Source organism: Nyctereutes procyonoides, unplaced genomic scaffold, assembly GCF_905146905.1.
Source record: "Nyctereutes procyonoides isolate TBG_1078 unplaced genomic scaffold, NYPRO_anot_genome, whole genome shotgun sequence".
NCBI classification, from domain to species: domain Eukaryota; kingdom Metazoa; phylum Chordata; class Mammalia; order Carnivora; family Canidae; genus Nyctereutes; species Nyctereutes procyonoides.
In genome coordinates this window covers 6,992,898-7,013,492 of record NW_026575160.1, presented here as the reverse complement: position 1 = coordinate 7,013,492, position 20,595 = coordinate 6,992,898, and the positions used below count along the sequence as shown (strand labels likewise).

General features: G+C 34.3%; 1 protein-coding gene across 1 annotated transcript in view; it reads right to left on the bottom strand.

Moving 5' to 3' along the window:
• HDAC9 (histone deacetylase 9) overlaps positions 1-20,595 on the bottom strand; it is a 910,451-nt gene that overhangs the window by 62,132 nt on the left and 827,724 nt on the right. The window contains 1 exon segment of the mRNA XM_055314616.1: positions 3,738-3,871. Within this exon segment, the coding sequence (XP_055170591.1) occupies positions 3,738-3,871 (134 nt within the window).

Genomic DNA, 20,595 nt, shown 5'->3' with positions numbered 1-20,595 from the left:
AAAAGATTTTGACAGACAGCCTAACTTCATACCACAAGGAACTAGAGAAAGAAAAATAAACTAAGCCTAGGTTAATAGAAGAAAAAAATAAAGATCGAAGTGGAAATAAATGAATGAAAATATAATGGAAAAAAATCAATGAAACTACAGTTTGCTTTAGAAAAAGATAAAATTGATAAACCTTTAGACTAAGAAAAAAAAGAGAAAAACCTCAATTAATAAAATCAGATTTGGAAAAAGGGAGTTGACAACTTATAACATAGAAATCCAAAGTATCATAAGAAACTAAGAAACAATTACACATCAATAAATTGGATAATGTAGAAGAAATGTGTAAATTCCTAGAAGCATAAAACCCATCAAGATGGAATTTTGAAAAAAATAGAAAATAGAGCAGACCAAAAACTAGTAAAGAAATTGAATCAGTAATCAAAACCTCCAAAAAAAAAAAAAAAAAGTCCAGAATCAGATGGCTTCACTGGTGAATTCTACCAAATATTAAAGTGCTAATACTCATCCTTCTCAAACTCATCCAGAAAAATAAATAGGAGGGAACATGTCTGAACTCATTTTAGGAGGCCAGTATTTCCCTGATACCAAAGCCAATGAAGGACACTGTAAGGAAAGAAACTTCTTTTTGTAGGCCAATATCCCCATTGAACATAGATGCAAAAATTCTCAGCAAAATATTAGCAAACTGAATTCAACATTACATTAAAAGGATCATACACCATGATTAAGTGCTATTTACTCCAGGAATGCAAGAATGGTTCAGCACATACAAATCAACCAATGTGATACAATACATTAGTAAAATGAAGGAAAAAATCATATGATCATCTCAATAAATGCAGACAACGCTTTGACAAAATTCAACATCCTTTGTGATTAAAAACTCTCAGTATAGAAGGAACATACCTCAACATAATAAATAATATAATACCATACTCTAAGTTCAAAAACAAGACAACGATGCCCACTTTTGCTACTTTTATTCAATATAGTATTGTAAGCATGATCTAGAGTAATTAAGCAAGGAAAAGAAATAAAAGGCATCCAAACTGGAAAGGAAGAAGAAAAACTGTCTCTAGTTATAGATGATATGATATATATAGAAAACCCTAAAGACTCCACCACAAAACCATTAGAATTAATAAAAAAATTTAGTAAAGTGGAAAAATGTAAAATCAACATAAAATACTAGTTTTATATACCAACAATAAACTATCTGAAGGAGAAATAAAACCACCCCATTTAAAATGGTATCATAAACAATAAAATACTTAGAGATAAATCTATCCAAGGAAGTAAAAAGTCTATACACCAAAAACTGTAAGATATAGATGAAAAAAACTGAAGAAGACACATATAAGTGGAAATATATCCCATGTTATGGATGAGAAGAGTTAACATTATTAAAATATTCATGGCGTGCCTGGGTAGCTCAGTTGGTTAAGCATCTGCCTTTGGCCCAGGTCATGATTCCTGGATCCTGAGATGGAGCCACATGCTGGGCTTCCTGCTCAGAAAGAAGTCTGCTTCTTCTTCTCCCTCTACCCCTCCCCTCACTCATGCTGTCTCTCAAATAAATAAATAAAATCTTTTAAAAAATATTAATATTACCCACGGCAATCTATAGATTCAATGCAATTTATCAAAAGGCAATTTTTACAGAAATAGAAAAAAAATTCTAAAACTCATATGAAACCACAAAGACCCCAAACAGATGAAGGAATCTGGAGAAAGAATAATAATGCTAGAGTCATTACATGTCTTGATTTCAAATATACTACAAATAATCAATGTAAAATGTATGGTACTGGCATTAGAAAGACACACAGATTAGTGGAACAGAAGAAAAGACCCACATAAACTCATGCACGTATGGTAAATTAATCTTCAACAAAGGATCTGGGAAAATACAAGGGAGGAGGGAATAGTCTCTTCAATAAGTGGTGTTGGTAAAACTGAACAGCCATACACAAAAGAATAAAAATGGACCCCTATCTTACATCATACACAAAAGTCAATTTAAAATTGATTAAAAACTTAAATGTAAATTTGAAACCATAAAACTCTTAGAAGAAAACTTAAGGTGTAATCTCCTTGACATAAACCTTGGCAATGTTTTTTTTTTTTTTTTTGGATCTGACGCCAGAAGTAAAGGCAACAAAAGCAAGCAAGCAAACAAAGTGGGACTAATCAAGCTTAAAAGCTCTGCACAGCAAAGGTGGTGAATAAAATGGTAACCTATGGAATTGAAGAAAATATTTGCAAACTATATATCTAATAAGAAGTTAATATCTAAAACACACAAAGAACTAATACAACTCAATAGCAAAAAAAAGGCACCCCCCCAAAAAATTAAAAATGAACAAAAGGCCCAATTAGATGTTTTTCCAAAGAAAAAATGTAAATGGCCAACATGGAAAGGTGATCATCAATGTCAGTAATCATCAGGGAACTACAAAACAAAAACCTCAGTATTATCAAAAAGAAAAGAGATAAATGCTGATGAAATGTGGAGAGCAGGGAAAATTAGTGCAATGATGTTGGAAAGGTAAGATGTACAGCCACAAAGGAAAGCAGTAGGTGATTCCTTCAAGAAACTAAAACTGCATATTTTATGACATATGATCCAGCAATCTTACTTCTGGGTATATATATCCAAAGGAAACAACATCAGTCTTGTAGAGATAACCGTGCTCCAATTTTTAATGCAGAATTATTGACAATAGTCAAGATATGGAAACAACCTAAATGTCCATCAACAACAGATACGTTGATAAGGAAAATGTGGTATATATAAGTGTATGTATATACATACAATGGAATATTATTCAGTATTTTAAAAAGTAGGAAATCTTGTCATTTTTGACAACATGGATAAACCTGGAGGGCATTATGCTAAGTGAAATAAGCCAGAAAGATATACAAATTGCATGGTATCACTTATGTGGGTCCCCACCCCCAATAAAATTAATTGAATTCATAAATACAGAGTAGAATAGTATTTGCCCAGGGTTAAAGGGGTGGGAGGGAATAAGGAGAGGTTGGTAGAAGTTTTTAAACTTTCAGTTACAAGATGAGTAAGGTTTGAGGATCTAATGTGTAATATGATGACTGTAGTTGATAATACTGCATTATATAATTAAAATTTGCTAAGAAAATAGAATTTAAATGTTCTCGCCAAATGAACAAACATACAAAATGTAAGTATATGAGGTTATGAATGTGTTAAATTAATTTTATACAGGGAATCAGTTTACAATGTATACATATATCAAATCATCACATTGTACACTTTAAATGTATTACAATTTTATTTGTCAACTACATTTCAATAAAGCTGAAAAAAAAGGTAAAAGCTTTACTTTCTCCCTTGATCTAACATAATCCTATGGAAAATCTCAAGAGAAATTTTCTTTGAGTTATTTGTTTTTCAGTGTTTAAATGCTTATTAGCTGGGACAATATATAAAGATTTTCTTCACCCAAGAGTTACTTATTTATTGAGTTTGCAAATAACCTGATTGAAGGAAGTGCAGTGGATTAACTGGACAAAAGTTACACCATGTAACAAGAGTACATGTAAACTCCTAGAAGTTTACCTCCTTTGTTAAAATTGTAAGAGCAATACTCTGCTTTCTGATTATGTGGGATTAAAAAAAATAAGTATATGGATGCATACATCACTAGTTATTTAGTGCTACTTTTGTAAACTTTTAATTTTTTTACCTCATTTCCTAAAAGAGCATTTACGCAGGCTTCTGATGCATCACAGATGGCTGTCAGATCATGTCCTCCTTCTAGGGCCAATACCACGTGTCCATCAGCCAATGTCATCAATTGCTTCGTCAAATGACCAAAGCCTATCATAACACAAACAGAACATTTCAAAGTATTAAATCAAAAGAGAATACTACTAGAATCTAGTTGATTGAGCTTTTGTTCTGTGTGTGTCTTTTCTCAGCACCTTCCATGGGCTAATTCATTTAATACATACAATAACTTGGTAAATTAGGTACTATTATTATCTATATTTTACAAATGTGGGAACCAAAATCCAAGATCCAACAACTAAGCAGTATCACAATCAAAACTTACACCAATCACTATGATTTCTCATCAGTGTATACTAGTACCTTTCACAACATATTCTATATGTACTTGGATGAAAAACCTGAGTAGCATTTTGCAAGTGTTAATGAGGTCAATAATACATATATCAAATCAGATATATGTTTGACTTTGTTTCTTATCTCCATTATCTGTCTTACTTTATTATAAAAAGAGGTTTTTTACACATCCCTTCAAATTACTTATCACATCAGATTTTTATAGACATAATTTTGATTATGAAAATTAATAAATGTAAAAAAACAATATCTATACATTCTAAAGTTTAATGGTATGAGAAACACCTGTCAACTCACTCTCTTTCCAATTTAAGGAAAATAATGTTAGCAATACTTTTAAAGCCCCTTGTGTACTTCTATTAATATCTTTCCTCCACTCTGCAGGAAATTAGGATCCTGACTTTGTGTGATATTTCCTTTGCTTTATTTTGTTTAATTATTTTGAACTTTATAAAAGTGATTTTATATTATCACAACTTGCTTTTTGCATACAACATCTTGTTAGCTCATCTCTGTGGATAAAAGTAGCTATAGTTCTTTGCTGTCTAGTAGGCCATAGTATGAATATAAAAGAACTTGTTTACCCAATCTCTTGATGACAGATATTTGCATTTTTATTACCAAACCCCAGTGCTTTATTACAAACAATGCCTTCATGAATGTTTTTATAGTACTCTTTGGTTCACGTGTGCAACAGTGGAGTAAAATCATTGTGGCTTAAAATCTGCTAAATAATACCAGATTATTTCTAAAAGGCTACAACCAATCCATTCTGAGAAGTGGCATATATAAAAATTTCCATTTAGTCATGTCCTTACCAATGTTTGGTATAATTTACCAAGCGAGTGAATAATGGTTTTAATGGCTTTTTATTGTGACTTCCTTCAGTTTTAGGAGGGACCTTTCTTTTTTAATTCTTTTTAAATATTTTATTTATTTACTCATGAAAGACAGAGAGAGAGAGAGAGAGAGAGAGAGAGAGAGAGTGAGAGAGAGAGGGAGAGAGGCAGAGATACAGGCAGAGTGAGAAGCAGGCTCCATGCAGGGAGCCCGATGTGGGACTCCATCCTGGGTCTCCAGGATCACACCTTGGACTCAAGATGGCCCTAAACCGCTGAGCCACCCGGGCTGCCCAGGAGGGACCTTTTTATTTCTACTTTGAATTAAAGGTTTTTTTATAAATGGTTGTTAAATTTGTTTACACCAAAATGAGATTTTTTTCTCCTAAAATTTCATAGTGTTGTGTTACATTAATTAATGTTTCTAACATTAAGCCATCATTGAATTTATGGAGAAAAATAAGTTTGATTGTGATGTAATTATCTTTTTTGTACACAACTGGATTTGTTTTATTAGTGCTTTGTTTGGGATTTTTTTCACCTATGTACATGAATGCAGTTAATCTATAATTTTCCAGTCCTGTATTGACCATGTTGAATATTGATATGGTAAGAATCTCCTTTTTATGTTATATGATTCTAGAAAGTTGAGTAGAAATCTCCTCTACAACCATTTGAGCTTTGTGGTTTTTTTGAGGAAGATTTTCTTGTGTTTTTTTTTTTTTTTTTTTTTTTTTTGAAGAAGATTGAATGTCTTTAGCAACTATAGGACTACTCATGCTTTCTCTATCTTCATAAGTTATATTTTCTTAGAAATTTATTTAAGTGTTCAAATTTTTTGAAATACAGTTGTTTATTTATTATCTTATTTTAGAATTCCAATTAGATGTATGTGGTTATTGTTATTGTATTCTCAATGTCTCTTAAGGTTTATTTGATTTTTTGTCTCTTTCTGTCCTGAATTATATGTATTTTTATTTCAGATCTAATTTCTAGCCTTTCTTTGCATGTGTCTTATCTACTATTTAACATTTCTATTGGTATCTTCATTATAGTGATTATACTGTTCAATTCCAAATGCTCTATTTAGTTAGATTTCATAACTTCTTAGTTATTTTTATAGTTTCTTACTATTTGCTCATGTTTTTATTTCTTCCTTTTATTTATCAATAATTTACATTCTGTATCTGTTATTTGAAATCTTTATGACCTAATATTACTATTTGTTATTTCTGCTGAATCATCCTCATGATGTCTTAATTCTCCTCTGTTTTATTGTTATTATTATTATTATTATTGAGCTCATATACATTGGAACTTCCTATGTGAGAAGTTTTCGAAACTTAAACTGAATTTGAGATCTATTTTTGAAACCTGGGTTAAGTGTGATTTTATTTGCTTCTACAGGATGACTGTGATAGTACCATTTAAGATAAATTTTAAACTCTTAGGTTTCAGGGACTTTTTTTAATGTAGTTATTGTAAATGTGGACCTGAAAACCTGACTGCAATTCTCATGTAAAAAAATGAGGCTTTCCCCCATTTTCTTTTCAATATTTTGAGAATTCTTCTATTCATAGCCCTAGCTAAGATATATTTGTTGTTTTAATTCAGCAGTATTTCCTCTTCCATTCACCCTTTTCGTTAGAGTTGGCACTTTCTTATTCCTTTCTTTATGCTGGTCTCTAATCAAAACTTTTTCCATCATAGGCCCAAGGCTTTGACTCCCTTTTCCAGTATGCAGTAGTAATTAATGTTCAACCTTTATCCAGCTGGAGACTTTGGATAGCCAAGGGTAGCCAACAACTATAGGATTTGTTAATCTCCTTTGATCTTTTTGGAAGTCATTCATGAATTTTAAAAAGTAGTTTTGATACCTTTATGTAGAAGTGTTTCAGAATATATAGACTTTCATACTGCCAAATATAAATGTCTCTCATTCAACATTAAAAAAAAATTAACATTGCATTCAACTTGCCCAATTTCAAGGACAGTTGCAAAAAAAATAAGTGAAAGTAAATAATGTGTTCAATATGGCATTTCATTTTTTAATATGTTTAAGGAACTTACAAGGAATACATGTTTAATTTTAAATCAATTATATTTTTAATAATTAATAGCTTTTATTTTTTTAGAGCAGTTTGGGTTTAAAGAAAAACTGAGCAGAAAGTACAGAGAGTTTCCATTTACCTGTCATTTCCTCTATTACTAATATCTTATATTAGTGTGGTACATTTGCTACAGTTGATGAGCCAGTATTGATATATTATTGATAATAAAAGCCAATGTTTAGGATTTACTGTTTGTGTTGTATGGTTCTGTGGGTTTTTACGAATGCATAATGTCATGTACCTACCATTATAGTATCATATATTTTGTTTCACTGTCCTTTTTTTTAAGATTTTATTTATTTATTCATGAAAATACACAGAGAGGAGAGAGAGAGAGAGAGGCAGAGGGAGAAGCAGGCTCCACGCAGGGAGCCTGATATGGGGACTCGATACTGGGTCTCCAGGATCACGCCCTGGGCTGTAGGCGGTGCTAAACCGCTGAGCCACCCGGGCTGCCCATTGTTTCACTGTCCTAAAAATCCTATTCTCAACCTATTCATCCTTCCTCTCCACCCCTCCACACTTGCAAATCAATAACTTTTTTTGTTTTCATAGTTTTGTCATTCATTTTTCAACGTTTACATTAATTCAAATTTTTCTGCTTCTTGTATTATCCATTCTACAGTATAAAGGACATTATTTCATTTCCCCTCAATTGTGTGGTGCTTATAATACTTAGGGTATTTCTACATCCATAAGAATGTGAAAGAATAATCTTAAATATGGAAGTGCATGCCCTGCAAGACTGACTGGGCTACTTTCAAGGCTGATCTCTTCTTCTCCATAGCATTGTGGCTCTGCGAAAGGAATTCTCAAAATAAAGTTGATAGAACTAAATGAAAACCTATAAAGTTGTGAAACAATGAGATCTCAAAACTAAACTAAGTTGCTTCCATTTTGGAAAAATAGAATAATATATTCTTAGTCCTTGGAATGCACTGAGATATTCATCCAATAAACCATAACTGTCCAGAATTTCAGTATTGCTCTAGCACTTGAGGTTAGCCAGAAACAAGATTTTACTTCCTCACTACCTTGAAGTACTTCATTGTTGATTCTACCCACTTAGCTAATATTTTGATAGAAGTCAAAATAGTCATTTATAATTACTCTATATTTCTTTTTTTAAAAGATTTTATTTATTTATTCATGAGAGAACAGAGAGAGAGTCAGAGACACAGGCAGAGGGAGAAGCAGGCTCCATGCAGGGAGCCCGATATGGGACTCGATCCCGGGACTCCAGGATCATGCCATAGGCCGAAGGCATGTGCTAAATTGCTGAGCCACCCAGGGATTCCCCTAATTACTCTGTATTTCTAAATAGTTTACAAAAATTATCCTACAAAGATTTTTAAAAATAGATAAAAAGTGTTTTCAAGCACTATAATATTTCTTTTTATGAACCTCATGATGATATCAAATGGAGTTTTCCATGGGCCACTTAGAAATGAGGATGACCACACTAAACTCCCTACCTTCTTACATGATTACTATAAAAAGAATGCTAAGCTTTCAGAAGATGTGTATGGCAAAGTTTTGATCTCTAATGGTTAGAAATATTAAAAGTTAATAGCACATAGTAACTGTTCCATTACAGAAAATAAAAAAGCAAGAAATACTCATAATACTCAGAGGCAAATAGGCAAATATTTCTGCTAATCATATTGTTAAATATTCAGAAAAGTTTTTCTTATAACTCTAAACCAGGACTATAATGAGAACTTAAACATATAATAATAATAAATCAAGGCAGTATGCCATATCTTTCATAGTGAGGGTTCCTAACATTTGAGAATTCAATTATCTAAAGTCATTATTCAGCAGATCAAATCACACGGACTTAGAAAAAGAGAAAGAGAAAGAAAGTCTCAAATCTGATTTAAGTTCACTCTTACCCCTGGAAAAAAAGTCCCATAAAATACCAAATTTAGATGGGATAGTAAAAAGTAAAAGGAAAGAATGGAATGAAGCTAATCTTTGATCTCTATCCAAATTCCTCTTTCTTCTACCTACAGGGTTTATTTCCATTCACATGTTACCCATGTGATTTTTGAGCCACAGATTGAAGCAGCTGAACTTTTGAGTTATGCTTGCACAAAAGATTCAAGTGAAATAAAGAAATGAATATCTACAAGGCCTGTGCCCTCTTCCAATCAAAGTAAGGAACTCAAGAATAACTTTAGTTTTTAACCTGAGTTCTACTGTGTCCATTACTCCTGTACACATATATGGGGTATTTGAAAAGCCAAGCATGGCTGTTAATGTCAAGGTATTATTTTCTAGGACACGTGAGATAAAAGTTTCAGTGGAGTATATGTGAAACATTTTTAATAGGCATAATTGCAAGTTGGATTTAAAGTTTTTACTACAAAAGGCACACAAGCCCACCCTGCTTGTTACAATAAACTTAACCTGAACAGTTGAAAAATTATAGTGAAGCATAACTAGCAATTTGTTTTCAGGATGGTTGGAGTGTCCTGAGTGTGAGGGCTTATGGGAAAAAAAATGATCAAGTGGAAAAACATATCTATATAACATGTTGCATCTTGGGCTAAAGCAATCATCAAATATGGTGATGGAACTAGGTTCTGACGGTCCAAATATACCTTTAGCTTCTGGATTATTTTGGGAGTGGGTGTAGAGCTTAGGGAGAAGCCTGTGGAGTAGCAACATGGGCACACTCAGGGTAGTCACTGAAATTGGTATATATCTACTGAAAAACAGATTTGGCAGTCTTTTCTATTACTTTTGCACTGACTAGGATGGAATTCTGTAAGAAATACTTTTTTTCAAAGTGAAATTTGGCACCTTACACTCTTTTGAGGAAATCTTCCAGAATGAGGCATTAACGAAATGCTAACACTACCATACTACTGCCACTACACTAGAGGAATCCTCTGTGCAGCCTGGTTGCTTCAGAAAGCATTAAATTATTTTAATTTAATCAGCATTAAATTACAAGTATGAGAAGAAAGCTACATTGTAACAAGTCATTTCTTTTCATGAACAGAGCTGAAGTGGTAACTACCAAGAATGGGATACCACTGGGGAAGAGAATTGGAAGGGCATTTTCAGTTAGAAATCCTCTGTTTAGTTCTGTTGGTTTACTAGAAGCAAATGTAATTTTTTGTTTCTGAAAAGAATTACAAAGTAAGTTGTAAATATGGTAGTGGTTCAAATTATCAGTTTCAATTAGATTTCCTGATATTCTATGGGGTATTACTTCTGGCTAGAAGTCATATTGTGTTAGCATTTTTTTAAGTTCAGAAAAGCTGTTTGAAATGAAAAATCGCTCAAAGAAATCTCAATAATTAAACTTTAGATATGTATTTATTTTTAAAAAGATTTTATTAATTCATGAGAGACAAAGAGAGAGTGACAGAGACATAGGCAGAGGGAGAAGTAGGCTCCCTACAGGGATGTAGGACTCAATCCCAGGACCCCGGGATCATGACCTGAGCCAAAGGCAGATGCTCAACCACTAAGCCACCCAGGTGCCCCACTTTAGATATGTATTTAATAACTAAGTCATGGACAAAAAAAGGATTCATCCTTCCAAACGGTATGTCTCAAACACTTCTATCTGATGTTTCCCAAATAGTTCCCAGGATATAGTCATACTGAGAAGAAACAACACTAACTAGCTTTATTTTAATTTCCACTAATAAAAAAACTGTTTTGGAAACCAAAATTAACACAAATTCAATGTAGAATATTTGGAAAATAATGAATAAATAGTAACTAAAATAAAATAGCAATATATATAGTTATATATTATATAAGTGTATTTTCTTATAGTTAATAAATAATAAAATAAATAATGAATAGCAATAAAATAATTGTAATGTTTATAACAGTAAATCCACAGTCCTACTAACCAAAGATTTGCCAATTCTCCTTTTGTGGTATTTCATACTTTTTGTTTTTGTGTATTTTAAAAATAAATATCATAATTTTTTAACTTACAATTATCTCTAGTGGAAAACATTTTTCAAGTCCTCACAATATTATTTTAAACATATTAATATGCCAATCAATTCTATTTTTATATATTTGTTACTAGGTTTTCAGTTTTGTATATGATTGCAAATAGTATCCTCTAGTAGGGTTAAAGTGGCCACTTTATTTATTTATTTATTTATTTATTTATTTATTTACTTATTTATTTATAAAAAATCTTATTTATTTATTCATGAGAGACACAGAGGCAGAGACATAGAGGGAGAAGTGGGGTCCTCGCAGAGAGCCCAATGTGGGACTCTATTCCTGGACTGCGGAGCACACCCTGAACCAAAGGCAGAGGCTCAATCGCTGAGCCACGTAGGCATCCCAAAAGGGCCACTTCATATCAGCATTTATTCGATGCTAGTGTTATTATGTATTATTTTATAATAGAAAGAGGCTTATTTTTAAAATTAATTTTTCTTTCTTATCAGTTACGAGATTATAATAGCAGAGCATATAAAGGCAAAATGGGAACAAAGTTCCGATACTCTATATACTCCATTCTTTTAGAACCTAAATGTATTCAGCAATGCCTGTTGTGGATAACTGAAACATTATTATAAAAGCCCAGGGAAATGAGAGATACTCCCAGATAGCCTATTTCTCTTATGAAATTACAAAAACATTGAATTGGAATTCTCTAGGGAAGTTAAGACTTGAGAGAATTCTGTTGTACACCGAAGAGGGACTTCTCTCCAACCTACAATTTAGTTGCCATTGTTATTTTGTCATCCTGTAATAGATTAGACTCTAGAATCAGCTACCAATTGCCAGAGAAAGTTCCTGGGTCATAATTCATTGGATTAATACAGAGATAGACATACACACCCCCTCTCTCTCTCTCTGTCTCTCTGTCTCTCTCTCTCTCACATACACACAATAAATAGACACAAAGGCACTGATTCTAGAAAGGTCATTTTACTTCTACTTATATTAATCTCTTAACTTTGTTGAGGTCAGTTTCCCATTCACTGCAAGTGTTTTTCCACTATTATTTTTTGTCTGTTGAGGAAAGTTTCAACTAAAAACAAAAACAAAAAGAAAAACAAGCCTCCCAAATCCAGGAATGACAGAGGCAATCTTCACACCCATACCCATTCAGAAGAGGTAGCAGAGTGAAAATCAGCAGTAGTGACAGACTCTTTGAAATACTCACACCTACTATATTATTGATTTATATCATTTCTGTAACTCTTTCTGATATAGTTAAAAAGTCTCAATAACAATTTATTTATATTTCTCACAGCTTAGTTTCATTTGGGCCTGAAATACTTGTGAAGACTTCATTGCAGATTCAATACAGTAGGGATTAAAGGAGATACTTTTGTCTCATTTTAATTTGAAATTTAATTTTGCTTATCCACTGGCCTAATCTCTATAGTTATGTCCAGAAGGGATCACTGAAGAATGCACGTACAGCGAAGTATAATTATAAAAACTGTAGCCATTTTCCTCTATAAACTCCTTCATCATTAAATTGCCATATTGTTCTTTGGGAAAATGCAGTCAAACTCCAGTTGAGAGAGAAGTTTGGGTAGCATGTGGCTGTCTCATGTATTGTGAGACTCTAGCAGGACTTCAAAGCAGAATCTGATTGTTACAGATGGGAAGAATGCTTTCCACAGAAATACCTTTTTAAGACTCATGGTGCTGTAATTCATATGGTAGGCACTTGTGATTCATTCCTGATGATGTTGGGATCATTTAACTCACAAAACCATTGTCGCTACCATAAAATCCTTTCATCTGTAGCCAAAAAAGTTTATTTCATGCAAATGAAAATTTTTCATTAAAGTATCACCTTAATAATGGGCAAAGATATACATTTTCTGGTCATGTTTAAAATGTAAATTTATGAACATATTCTGAAGATTCATTTCATATTAAGATCTTTATTTATTTGATGTCCTAGGACTCTTTCCAAGTTCATTGAAACCGGAAATCAAATTTAGAAGAAATATGGAGATTATTATCATTAAATCTTTCAGTTGGCTTATTTTAAGCAGCCCTATAAATATTGCATATGTTTTAAAGAAGGTACTTTCAACTATAGTCAAAATCCCTTTGCTGTTCCAGTCAGTTACGGTCAAGGAGGTGAGTTTATATTCTCAGCATCTTTTGAAAAAAAATGAAGTTGGTTTTTATCTTAAAGTCTGAGGAAACAGAATACTTCAATGCCATTATTTCTGGAAAACATTTGTTCTGAAGAACTCCTGAGAATAAGATGGCAAAAAAGGTTGACAGGCATTTTGATTATCCATCCATTCATTCATCGATCCATCCATCCATCATCCCCCATCTATGATCTACCTACAAATCAACATTTACTAAATTCCTACTATGTGCCATAGTTTTATATATAAATCTGATACTTGAAATAGATATTTGAATCTCAGTTTTTTCACCTGTAAATATAATTAAGGATTAATTATTCTGGGCAGCCCCGGTGGCCCAGTGGTTTAGTGCCGCCTTCAGCCCAGGGTGTGATCCTGGAGACCCGGGATCGAGTCCAACGTCAGGCTCCCTGAATGGAGCCTGTTTCTCCCTCTGCCTGTGTTTCTGCCTCTCTCTCTCTCTCTCTCTCTCTCTCTCTCTCTCTCTCTCTCTTTGTCTGTCATAAATAAATAAATAAAATCTTTAAAAAAGGATTATTCTGTCTCACAGATTTGAAATGAATATCTAATCATATGAAGGTACCTCAAAAAAATAAGCACCGACATCAAACAGAGCCTGTCTCATAGCACACACACACACACACACACACACACACACACACACACACACATATATATATATATATATATTACTTTTTATCTTTTTTAATAAAGGATTTTAAACATGGAATTTTAGATCTAGAAATGAATTTTAAGATTCTATATTCCAATATTTTCATTTTAAGGATGAGGAAACTAAGACCCAGAAAGGTCAATTATAAAGGCAAACAGTTGATAATATAGTTGGGGCGAGAACCCAAAACTCTCAGTGAGTGCATTTCTTACATTCAGCCAACTCAATAGATATTAATACTGCTCATATTTTTAGACATGATTTCTAGTTCAAAAGGAACTTTAAAAAGAGTTCCTAGATACCAAATTGCTTTCACAAATCATTGCTTTGGTGTGTTCAGTGTAAACAAACCAGAAACATGTGAATTAAATTTCCCCTAAAATACACAAATATAAAACCAGTTAGGAAAAAAAAATCCCTAGAAAATGCTTTTGGACATCATAGGACCATTTCTTCCTACCCCTCAACAATATTTTTTGCCAAACCCCAATTGCAATTTGATTTGCCAATCACTACTTTTTACTGCTGTTTTCAATAATGCATCAAACACATGGGATCTATTCTCTCACCAATGTTCATGCATAATTGACCAAGTGGGATGGAACAAGAGCAGAACAGACTTATGCTAAGCAATGATGATCCCATTAAAGTAGCTTGCACTACTCAAAATTCAACCAGTATTTACTGAGCACATACTGTAATAACAGCTAGGGAAATACATGGATAAGTAACATATACTTCCTGCCTTCAAGGAACTAAAATATGAGAGGTATGCATGGAGATAAATAAAATTTAACATAGAAATATAATTGTTTATTTTAAAACATACTTTTAAATAAAGCTTAATAGATGAAATATATCTGCTAAGAGGAAACTCAGAAGATAATAGAGGAGATATTCAAACATTTGCAGTGTTACATATTTGTCTATCTTTTCTTCAGCTTCCCATTTCTGACACAGGAATAGTAATATTGATTAGTTTCCCCAAAGTAATGTATGTAAAATGCATCCATCCAGTTCTTGACACACAGGCAGTATCAGTAACTATTACTTCCTCATCTTAGGCCGTTAGCCCTCTTAATGATTTAAAAGCTCTATTAAATAAATAGGTAATGTCTTCTAGATGGTATTTTTTTAATAGGCAATGTCTTCTAGATGGTATTTTTTTTCATTTATTTAGTTTTTCAATTAGTAAACTTAGTTCTGGAATACTCAATTATGCTGACATAGGATCATACATATTGTAGCTCCAGAAAGCAAGATGCAGAAGAGTAAGTGTGGTGGACAGGAACTGATATTTCCAGACAATCCTGCTTTTTAAAATTTATTTCAAAATATTAAATTGCTAAGAATTGATTAACACTTGGAGATCTAACATACATACAGCTTGGTACATGGTAGGAGTACAGTACATGTTTATTGACAGAATGAGTGAATTTGGAATGAACATATTCAAGTTTACTTGATTGCATTTAAATTAGTAAGGTAGGCAAAATTCTGAGAATGACCTTGAATAACTCTAATGACTCTTGCACTTGTATAATCCTCTTCTTTTTTAGTGCATAGGTTGGTATGGTTCCACTCATGCAGTATTGCAAAAGGATTTTTAAGTTGAATAAATAAACCAAAAGGGAAATTTGGGACAGTGTTTAGCACAAAGGAGGTGGATATATAACCTAATCACACGAATCCCTTAAAAGCAGAGTTTTCTCCAGCTGGCCCCATAAGGGAAAGTTGGAGAGATAGATTTGAAGGATAGGAAGGACTGATGTATCATTATTGGTTTGAAAACGGAGGGCATCATGTAAAAAGGAATATTGGTAACTTTTAGCCACCAAGGAAAGGGGAACCTCATTTCTGTAAGTGCAAGGGACTGAATTTCAGCCAGCAACCTGAATGAACTCAGAAGAGGATTGTTTCTTAGAATCTTCAGAATAAGGAGCCAGCATGGCTCTTATATCAGCTTTCTGAGACCTGAAGCAGAAAACTCAGTAGTATCTCCCTAGATTTGTGACCGTAGAACTGTGAGGTAATTAATGGGTGATGTTTTAAGCTACTAAATTTTCATATATTGCTGAATGTACTGCAGGTCTAAGAAAGCTGAAACTATAATTATGGCCACTACAAAAATTAGAAATTCTGAAATATTTATCCTGTGCTAGGTTATTGGACTTTGTAGAGATGTTTCATCCAATACTCACACCAACCTCATGAGGTGAAAATAGAATAATTCTACATTGCACAGGGGATTTAGGATGCTGCTTGTGCTGAGTTTAAAAGATGAGTAGCTCAAAAAAAAAAAAAGATGAGTAGTTGTTGACTGAACATGGACAGGCTATTTCATCAGCAGAGCCTCATAAATGTGGGTACTGTTTGATTAATCAAATTGTATAGATAATAATCTCCAAGTCGAGAGAAGAATATCAGACATTCTATAGAGGAACAAACAAAAAGAAGTTGAGTAACTTTCCCGAGGTCACACAACTAGAATAAAGTAATGTCAGGACCCAAACCCCAAAAAATCCAAATGATTTTGAAAAGCATGATTACTTTTCACTTGGAAGATGAGGTAACCTATGTGTGTCACCATGTGCCAGAAGTATTCAACTTTCTTCACTAATTGCCAAACTATTTTCTCCATTAAGTGCCAAGAGCCAGTATACTGAGGAACAAGGTAGGTACCTTGACAATATCTGAACAAAACGTTCATTTATCTGGGAAAGATGGATTGTTGGGAAACAAAAGGGTTGTGATGAGTTTTCATGTGTGATGAGATTCTTCAAATAAATTTGCTGTTGATTTCCATTATTACCTTGAACCAAAGCCAAAATCTGTGGGTCATTCTATTTTTTTTAGGTATGTATGTATTTATTTATTTATTTATTTATTTATTTATTTATTTATGACAGAAAGAGAGACACACAGGCAGAGGGAAGAGCAGGCTCCCCACAGGGAGCCCAATGTGGGATTTGATCCTGGAACCCCAGGATCCCCATGGGATGAAGGCAGGCCCTCCACCACTAAGCCACCCAGATGTTTCAGTGGGTCACTCTATTTAAAAGAACATGAGAACTCCACTCCTGGATGAACCTGAATTTATGTAGATTAGGTGACCTCTCTCAAGCAGAGAGATTTCTAAAATTGTAAACTCTTCTAAAGAAGGAGGGGCTTGTTAAAGATGTATGATCATTGGCCACATCTGTCTGGCTGGAAAAGTTTGGCCACTGTAAGACTTTTCTAATTAATATATCTTGTAGTCAAGGAATTCTGGGAGGTTGTACACGGCTTAAAGAGTGTACAAGTTAGGAGAAGCCTCTGAGCATAGATAAGTAGACATGTCACCAGAAAACTCTAGGCTCACTGACATAGAGCAGTAAGCTCAAAATACCAGTCATCTAACCACCTGTCATTGATTTTTTACAACTTTGAGGATTAAATTCAAAGCCTTCAATATATGGTCTCTCTCTAGCCCCATCTTATGCCATTCTTCCAAATTTAGTCTTTCCTTGACTTAGAGTTATGATCTACACAATTTGATTGATCAAATGGTACATTTGATGAGCTTCTGCTGATGAAATACCCTGTTCAAGTTCAGTTAATCCCTAATCATCCCAGTTAATCCCCAATCATCTTTTAAATTCAGCACAAGCAGCATTCTAAGCCTCATGCACAATGTAGAATTATTCCTATATGCCCCTTTCTACCTATTGCTACCTATATACTCATTAATTTGTGAGTTTACCATACCAGGGTGTAAACAGGGACCATGTCTTGCCTGACTTAGTATATCCATTGCCTACTAGAGTGCTGAGCATTCTCATTATGTTAATTAAAGGAGTGATATAGAAATAGTATAGAGACATAAAGCTGACTTTATGGATCTGGCTGAATGTGTGATGATAGCTAATTTATATAAAACTTACGGACGGTAGGCTCTGATATAAATACTTTAAAACTTACCTAGTGCTCAACTGTCCCTTACCCCCAAAACAAATAGAAAAAAAATTATTACCACTATTGTCACTGTGGATATAACAAAACAAACACAGAGAGGTTAGGTAAATTGTAAAAGGTAAAACAGCACAGGTAGGATTTGAACCCTCTCACTCTGGAGTCCTTGCTTTTAGAACATAATACTCAACTTTGTGGATGCAAAGTCCAGATGATACAGGCATACCTTGGAGATATTGTGGGTTTGGTTCCATACTACTGTAATAAAGTGAGCTAAATGAATTTCTTAGTTCATATACATATAAAAATGATTTTTACACTATGACTGTAGTTTATTAAGTGTCCAATAGCATTACGCCTTAAAAAAAGCAATGCACATAACTTAAGTAAAAATATTTCATTACCAAAAAATTCTAACAACCAACTGAGCTTCAGTAAGACTTTACATTTTTGCTCATGGAGGCTATTGCCTGGATGTTGATAGCTGATGACAGATGGGGGTTGCTGAAAATTCGGGTGGTTTGGCACCCAAATTTTGTGCATCAACGGGATCTTCCTTTTGCAAATGGATTTCTCTGCAGTATGTGGTGTTTGACAGATTTTACCCACAGGAGAACTTCTTTCAAAACGGGTGTCAATCCTCTCAAATCCTGTGGCTGCTTATCAACTGAGTTTATGTAATATTCTGAATCCTCTACTGTCATTCCAATAATCTTCACAACATCCTCAGCAGGAGAAGATTCCATCTCAAGAAAGCACTTTCTTTGCTCATCCATAAGAAGGAACTCCTCAACCATTCAAGTTTTATCACAAGGTTGTATCAATTCAGTCCCATCTTCGGGCTCCACATCTAGTACTAGTTCTCCTGCTATTTCCACCACATCTGCAATTATTCCCTCCTCTGAAGTCTTGAACCCCTCATGGTATTCCATGAGGGCTAGAATCGACTTCTTCCAAACCCCTGTGAATATTGATATTTTCATCTCCTCCCACAAACCACAATGTTCTTTTTTATTAAGGTTTTATTTATTTATTCATGACAGACACACAGAGAGAGGCAAAGACAGAGGCAGAGGGAGAAGCAGGCTCCCCACAGAGAGCCCAATATGGGACTTGATCCCTGGACTGGAGATCACACCCTGAGCTGAAGCCAGACACTCAACCACTTAGCCACCCAGGCATCCCAACACAATGTTCTTAATGGCATCTACAGTGGTGCATCTTTTCCAGAAGGTTTTCAATTTACACTGCCCAGATTCATCGGAGAAATCACTGCCTATGAAGGCTGTAGCCTTATGAAAAGTATTTCTTAAACAAGAAGACTTGAAAGTTGAAATTACTCCTTGATCCACAGACTGCAGGATGGATGCTGTGTTAGCAGCCAGAAAACAACATTCACCTTGTTGTACGTTTCCGCCAGAGCTCTTGGGTGACCAGGTGCACTGTCAATGAGCAGTCATGTTTTGAAAAGACTCTCTTCTTCTGAGCACTAGGTCTCAACAGCGGGCTTAAAGTATTCAGTAAACCACGTTGTAAACAGATGTGCTGCCAGGCAGGCTTTGTTCCATTTACAGGGTGTAGGTAGAGTCGATTTAGCATAATTCTTAAGGGCCCTATGATTTTCAGAATGGTAAATGAGTATCGGCTCCCACCTAAAGTCATTTGCTGCGTTAGTCCCTAACCAGAGAGTCAGCCTGTCCTTTGAAACTTTGAAGCCAGGCATTGACTTCTCCTCTCCAGCTATGGAAGTCCTAGGTGGCATCGTCCTCCAATAGAAGGCTGTTCTCTATAGTATGAAATCTCTTGTTTAGGGTAGCCACCTTCATCAGTTACCTTACCCACATCTTCTGGATAAGGTGCTGGAGCTTCCACATCAGCACTTGCTGTTCCACCATGTGCTTTTATGTTATGGTGATGGCCTCTTTCCTTAAACCTCACAAACCAACCTCTGCTAGCTTCACACTCTTCTTCTGTAGCTTTCTCACCTCTCTTGGTCTTCACAGTATTGAAGAGAGAGCCTTGCTGTGGATCAAGCTGTGGCTTACGAGAATGTTGTAGCTGGTGTGATCATCTATTCACACCCCTAAAATGTTCTCTATATCAGCAATAAGGCAGTTTCACTTTCTTATCACTCACTTTTAATTTCCTTCAAGAACTTTTCCTTTGCATTCACAACTGGGCCAACAGTGGCACAAGAGGCCTAACTTTTAGCTTATCTTGGCTTTCAACATGCCTTCCTTACTGTGCTTAATCATTTCTAGCTTTTGATTTAAAGTGAGTGATGGGCAACTCTTCCTTTCACTTGAACACTTGGAGGCCATTGGAGGATTATCAATTGGTCTAATTTCAACAGTTTTGTGTCTCAGGGATCAGGGAGGCTTGAGGAGAGGGAGAAAGATGAAGAATGGCTGTGGCTGGAGCAGTCAGAACCCACACAACATTCATCTGTTAATTAGCCACTTTATATAGGTGTGGTTCATGGTGCCCCAAAACAATTACAATAGTAACATCAAGGACCTCTGATCAAAGATTACCACAATAAATGTAATAGTAATGAAAAAGGTTGATATTTTGTGAGAATAACCAAAATGTGACACAGAGACATGAAACAAGCAAATGCTGTTGGGAAAATGGTGTCAATGGACTTCATCAACACTGAGTTGCCACAAATCTTCAATTTGTAATTTCACATGATCTGCTAAGTACAATAAAGGGAAGCACAGTAAAATGAGGTCAGCCTGTATTGGAGCAATTTTTGGAGAAA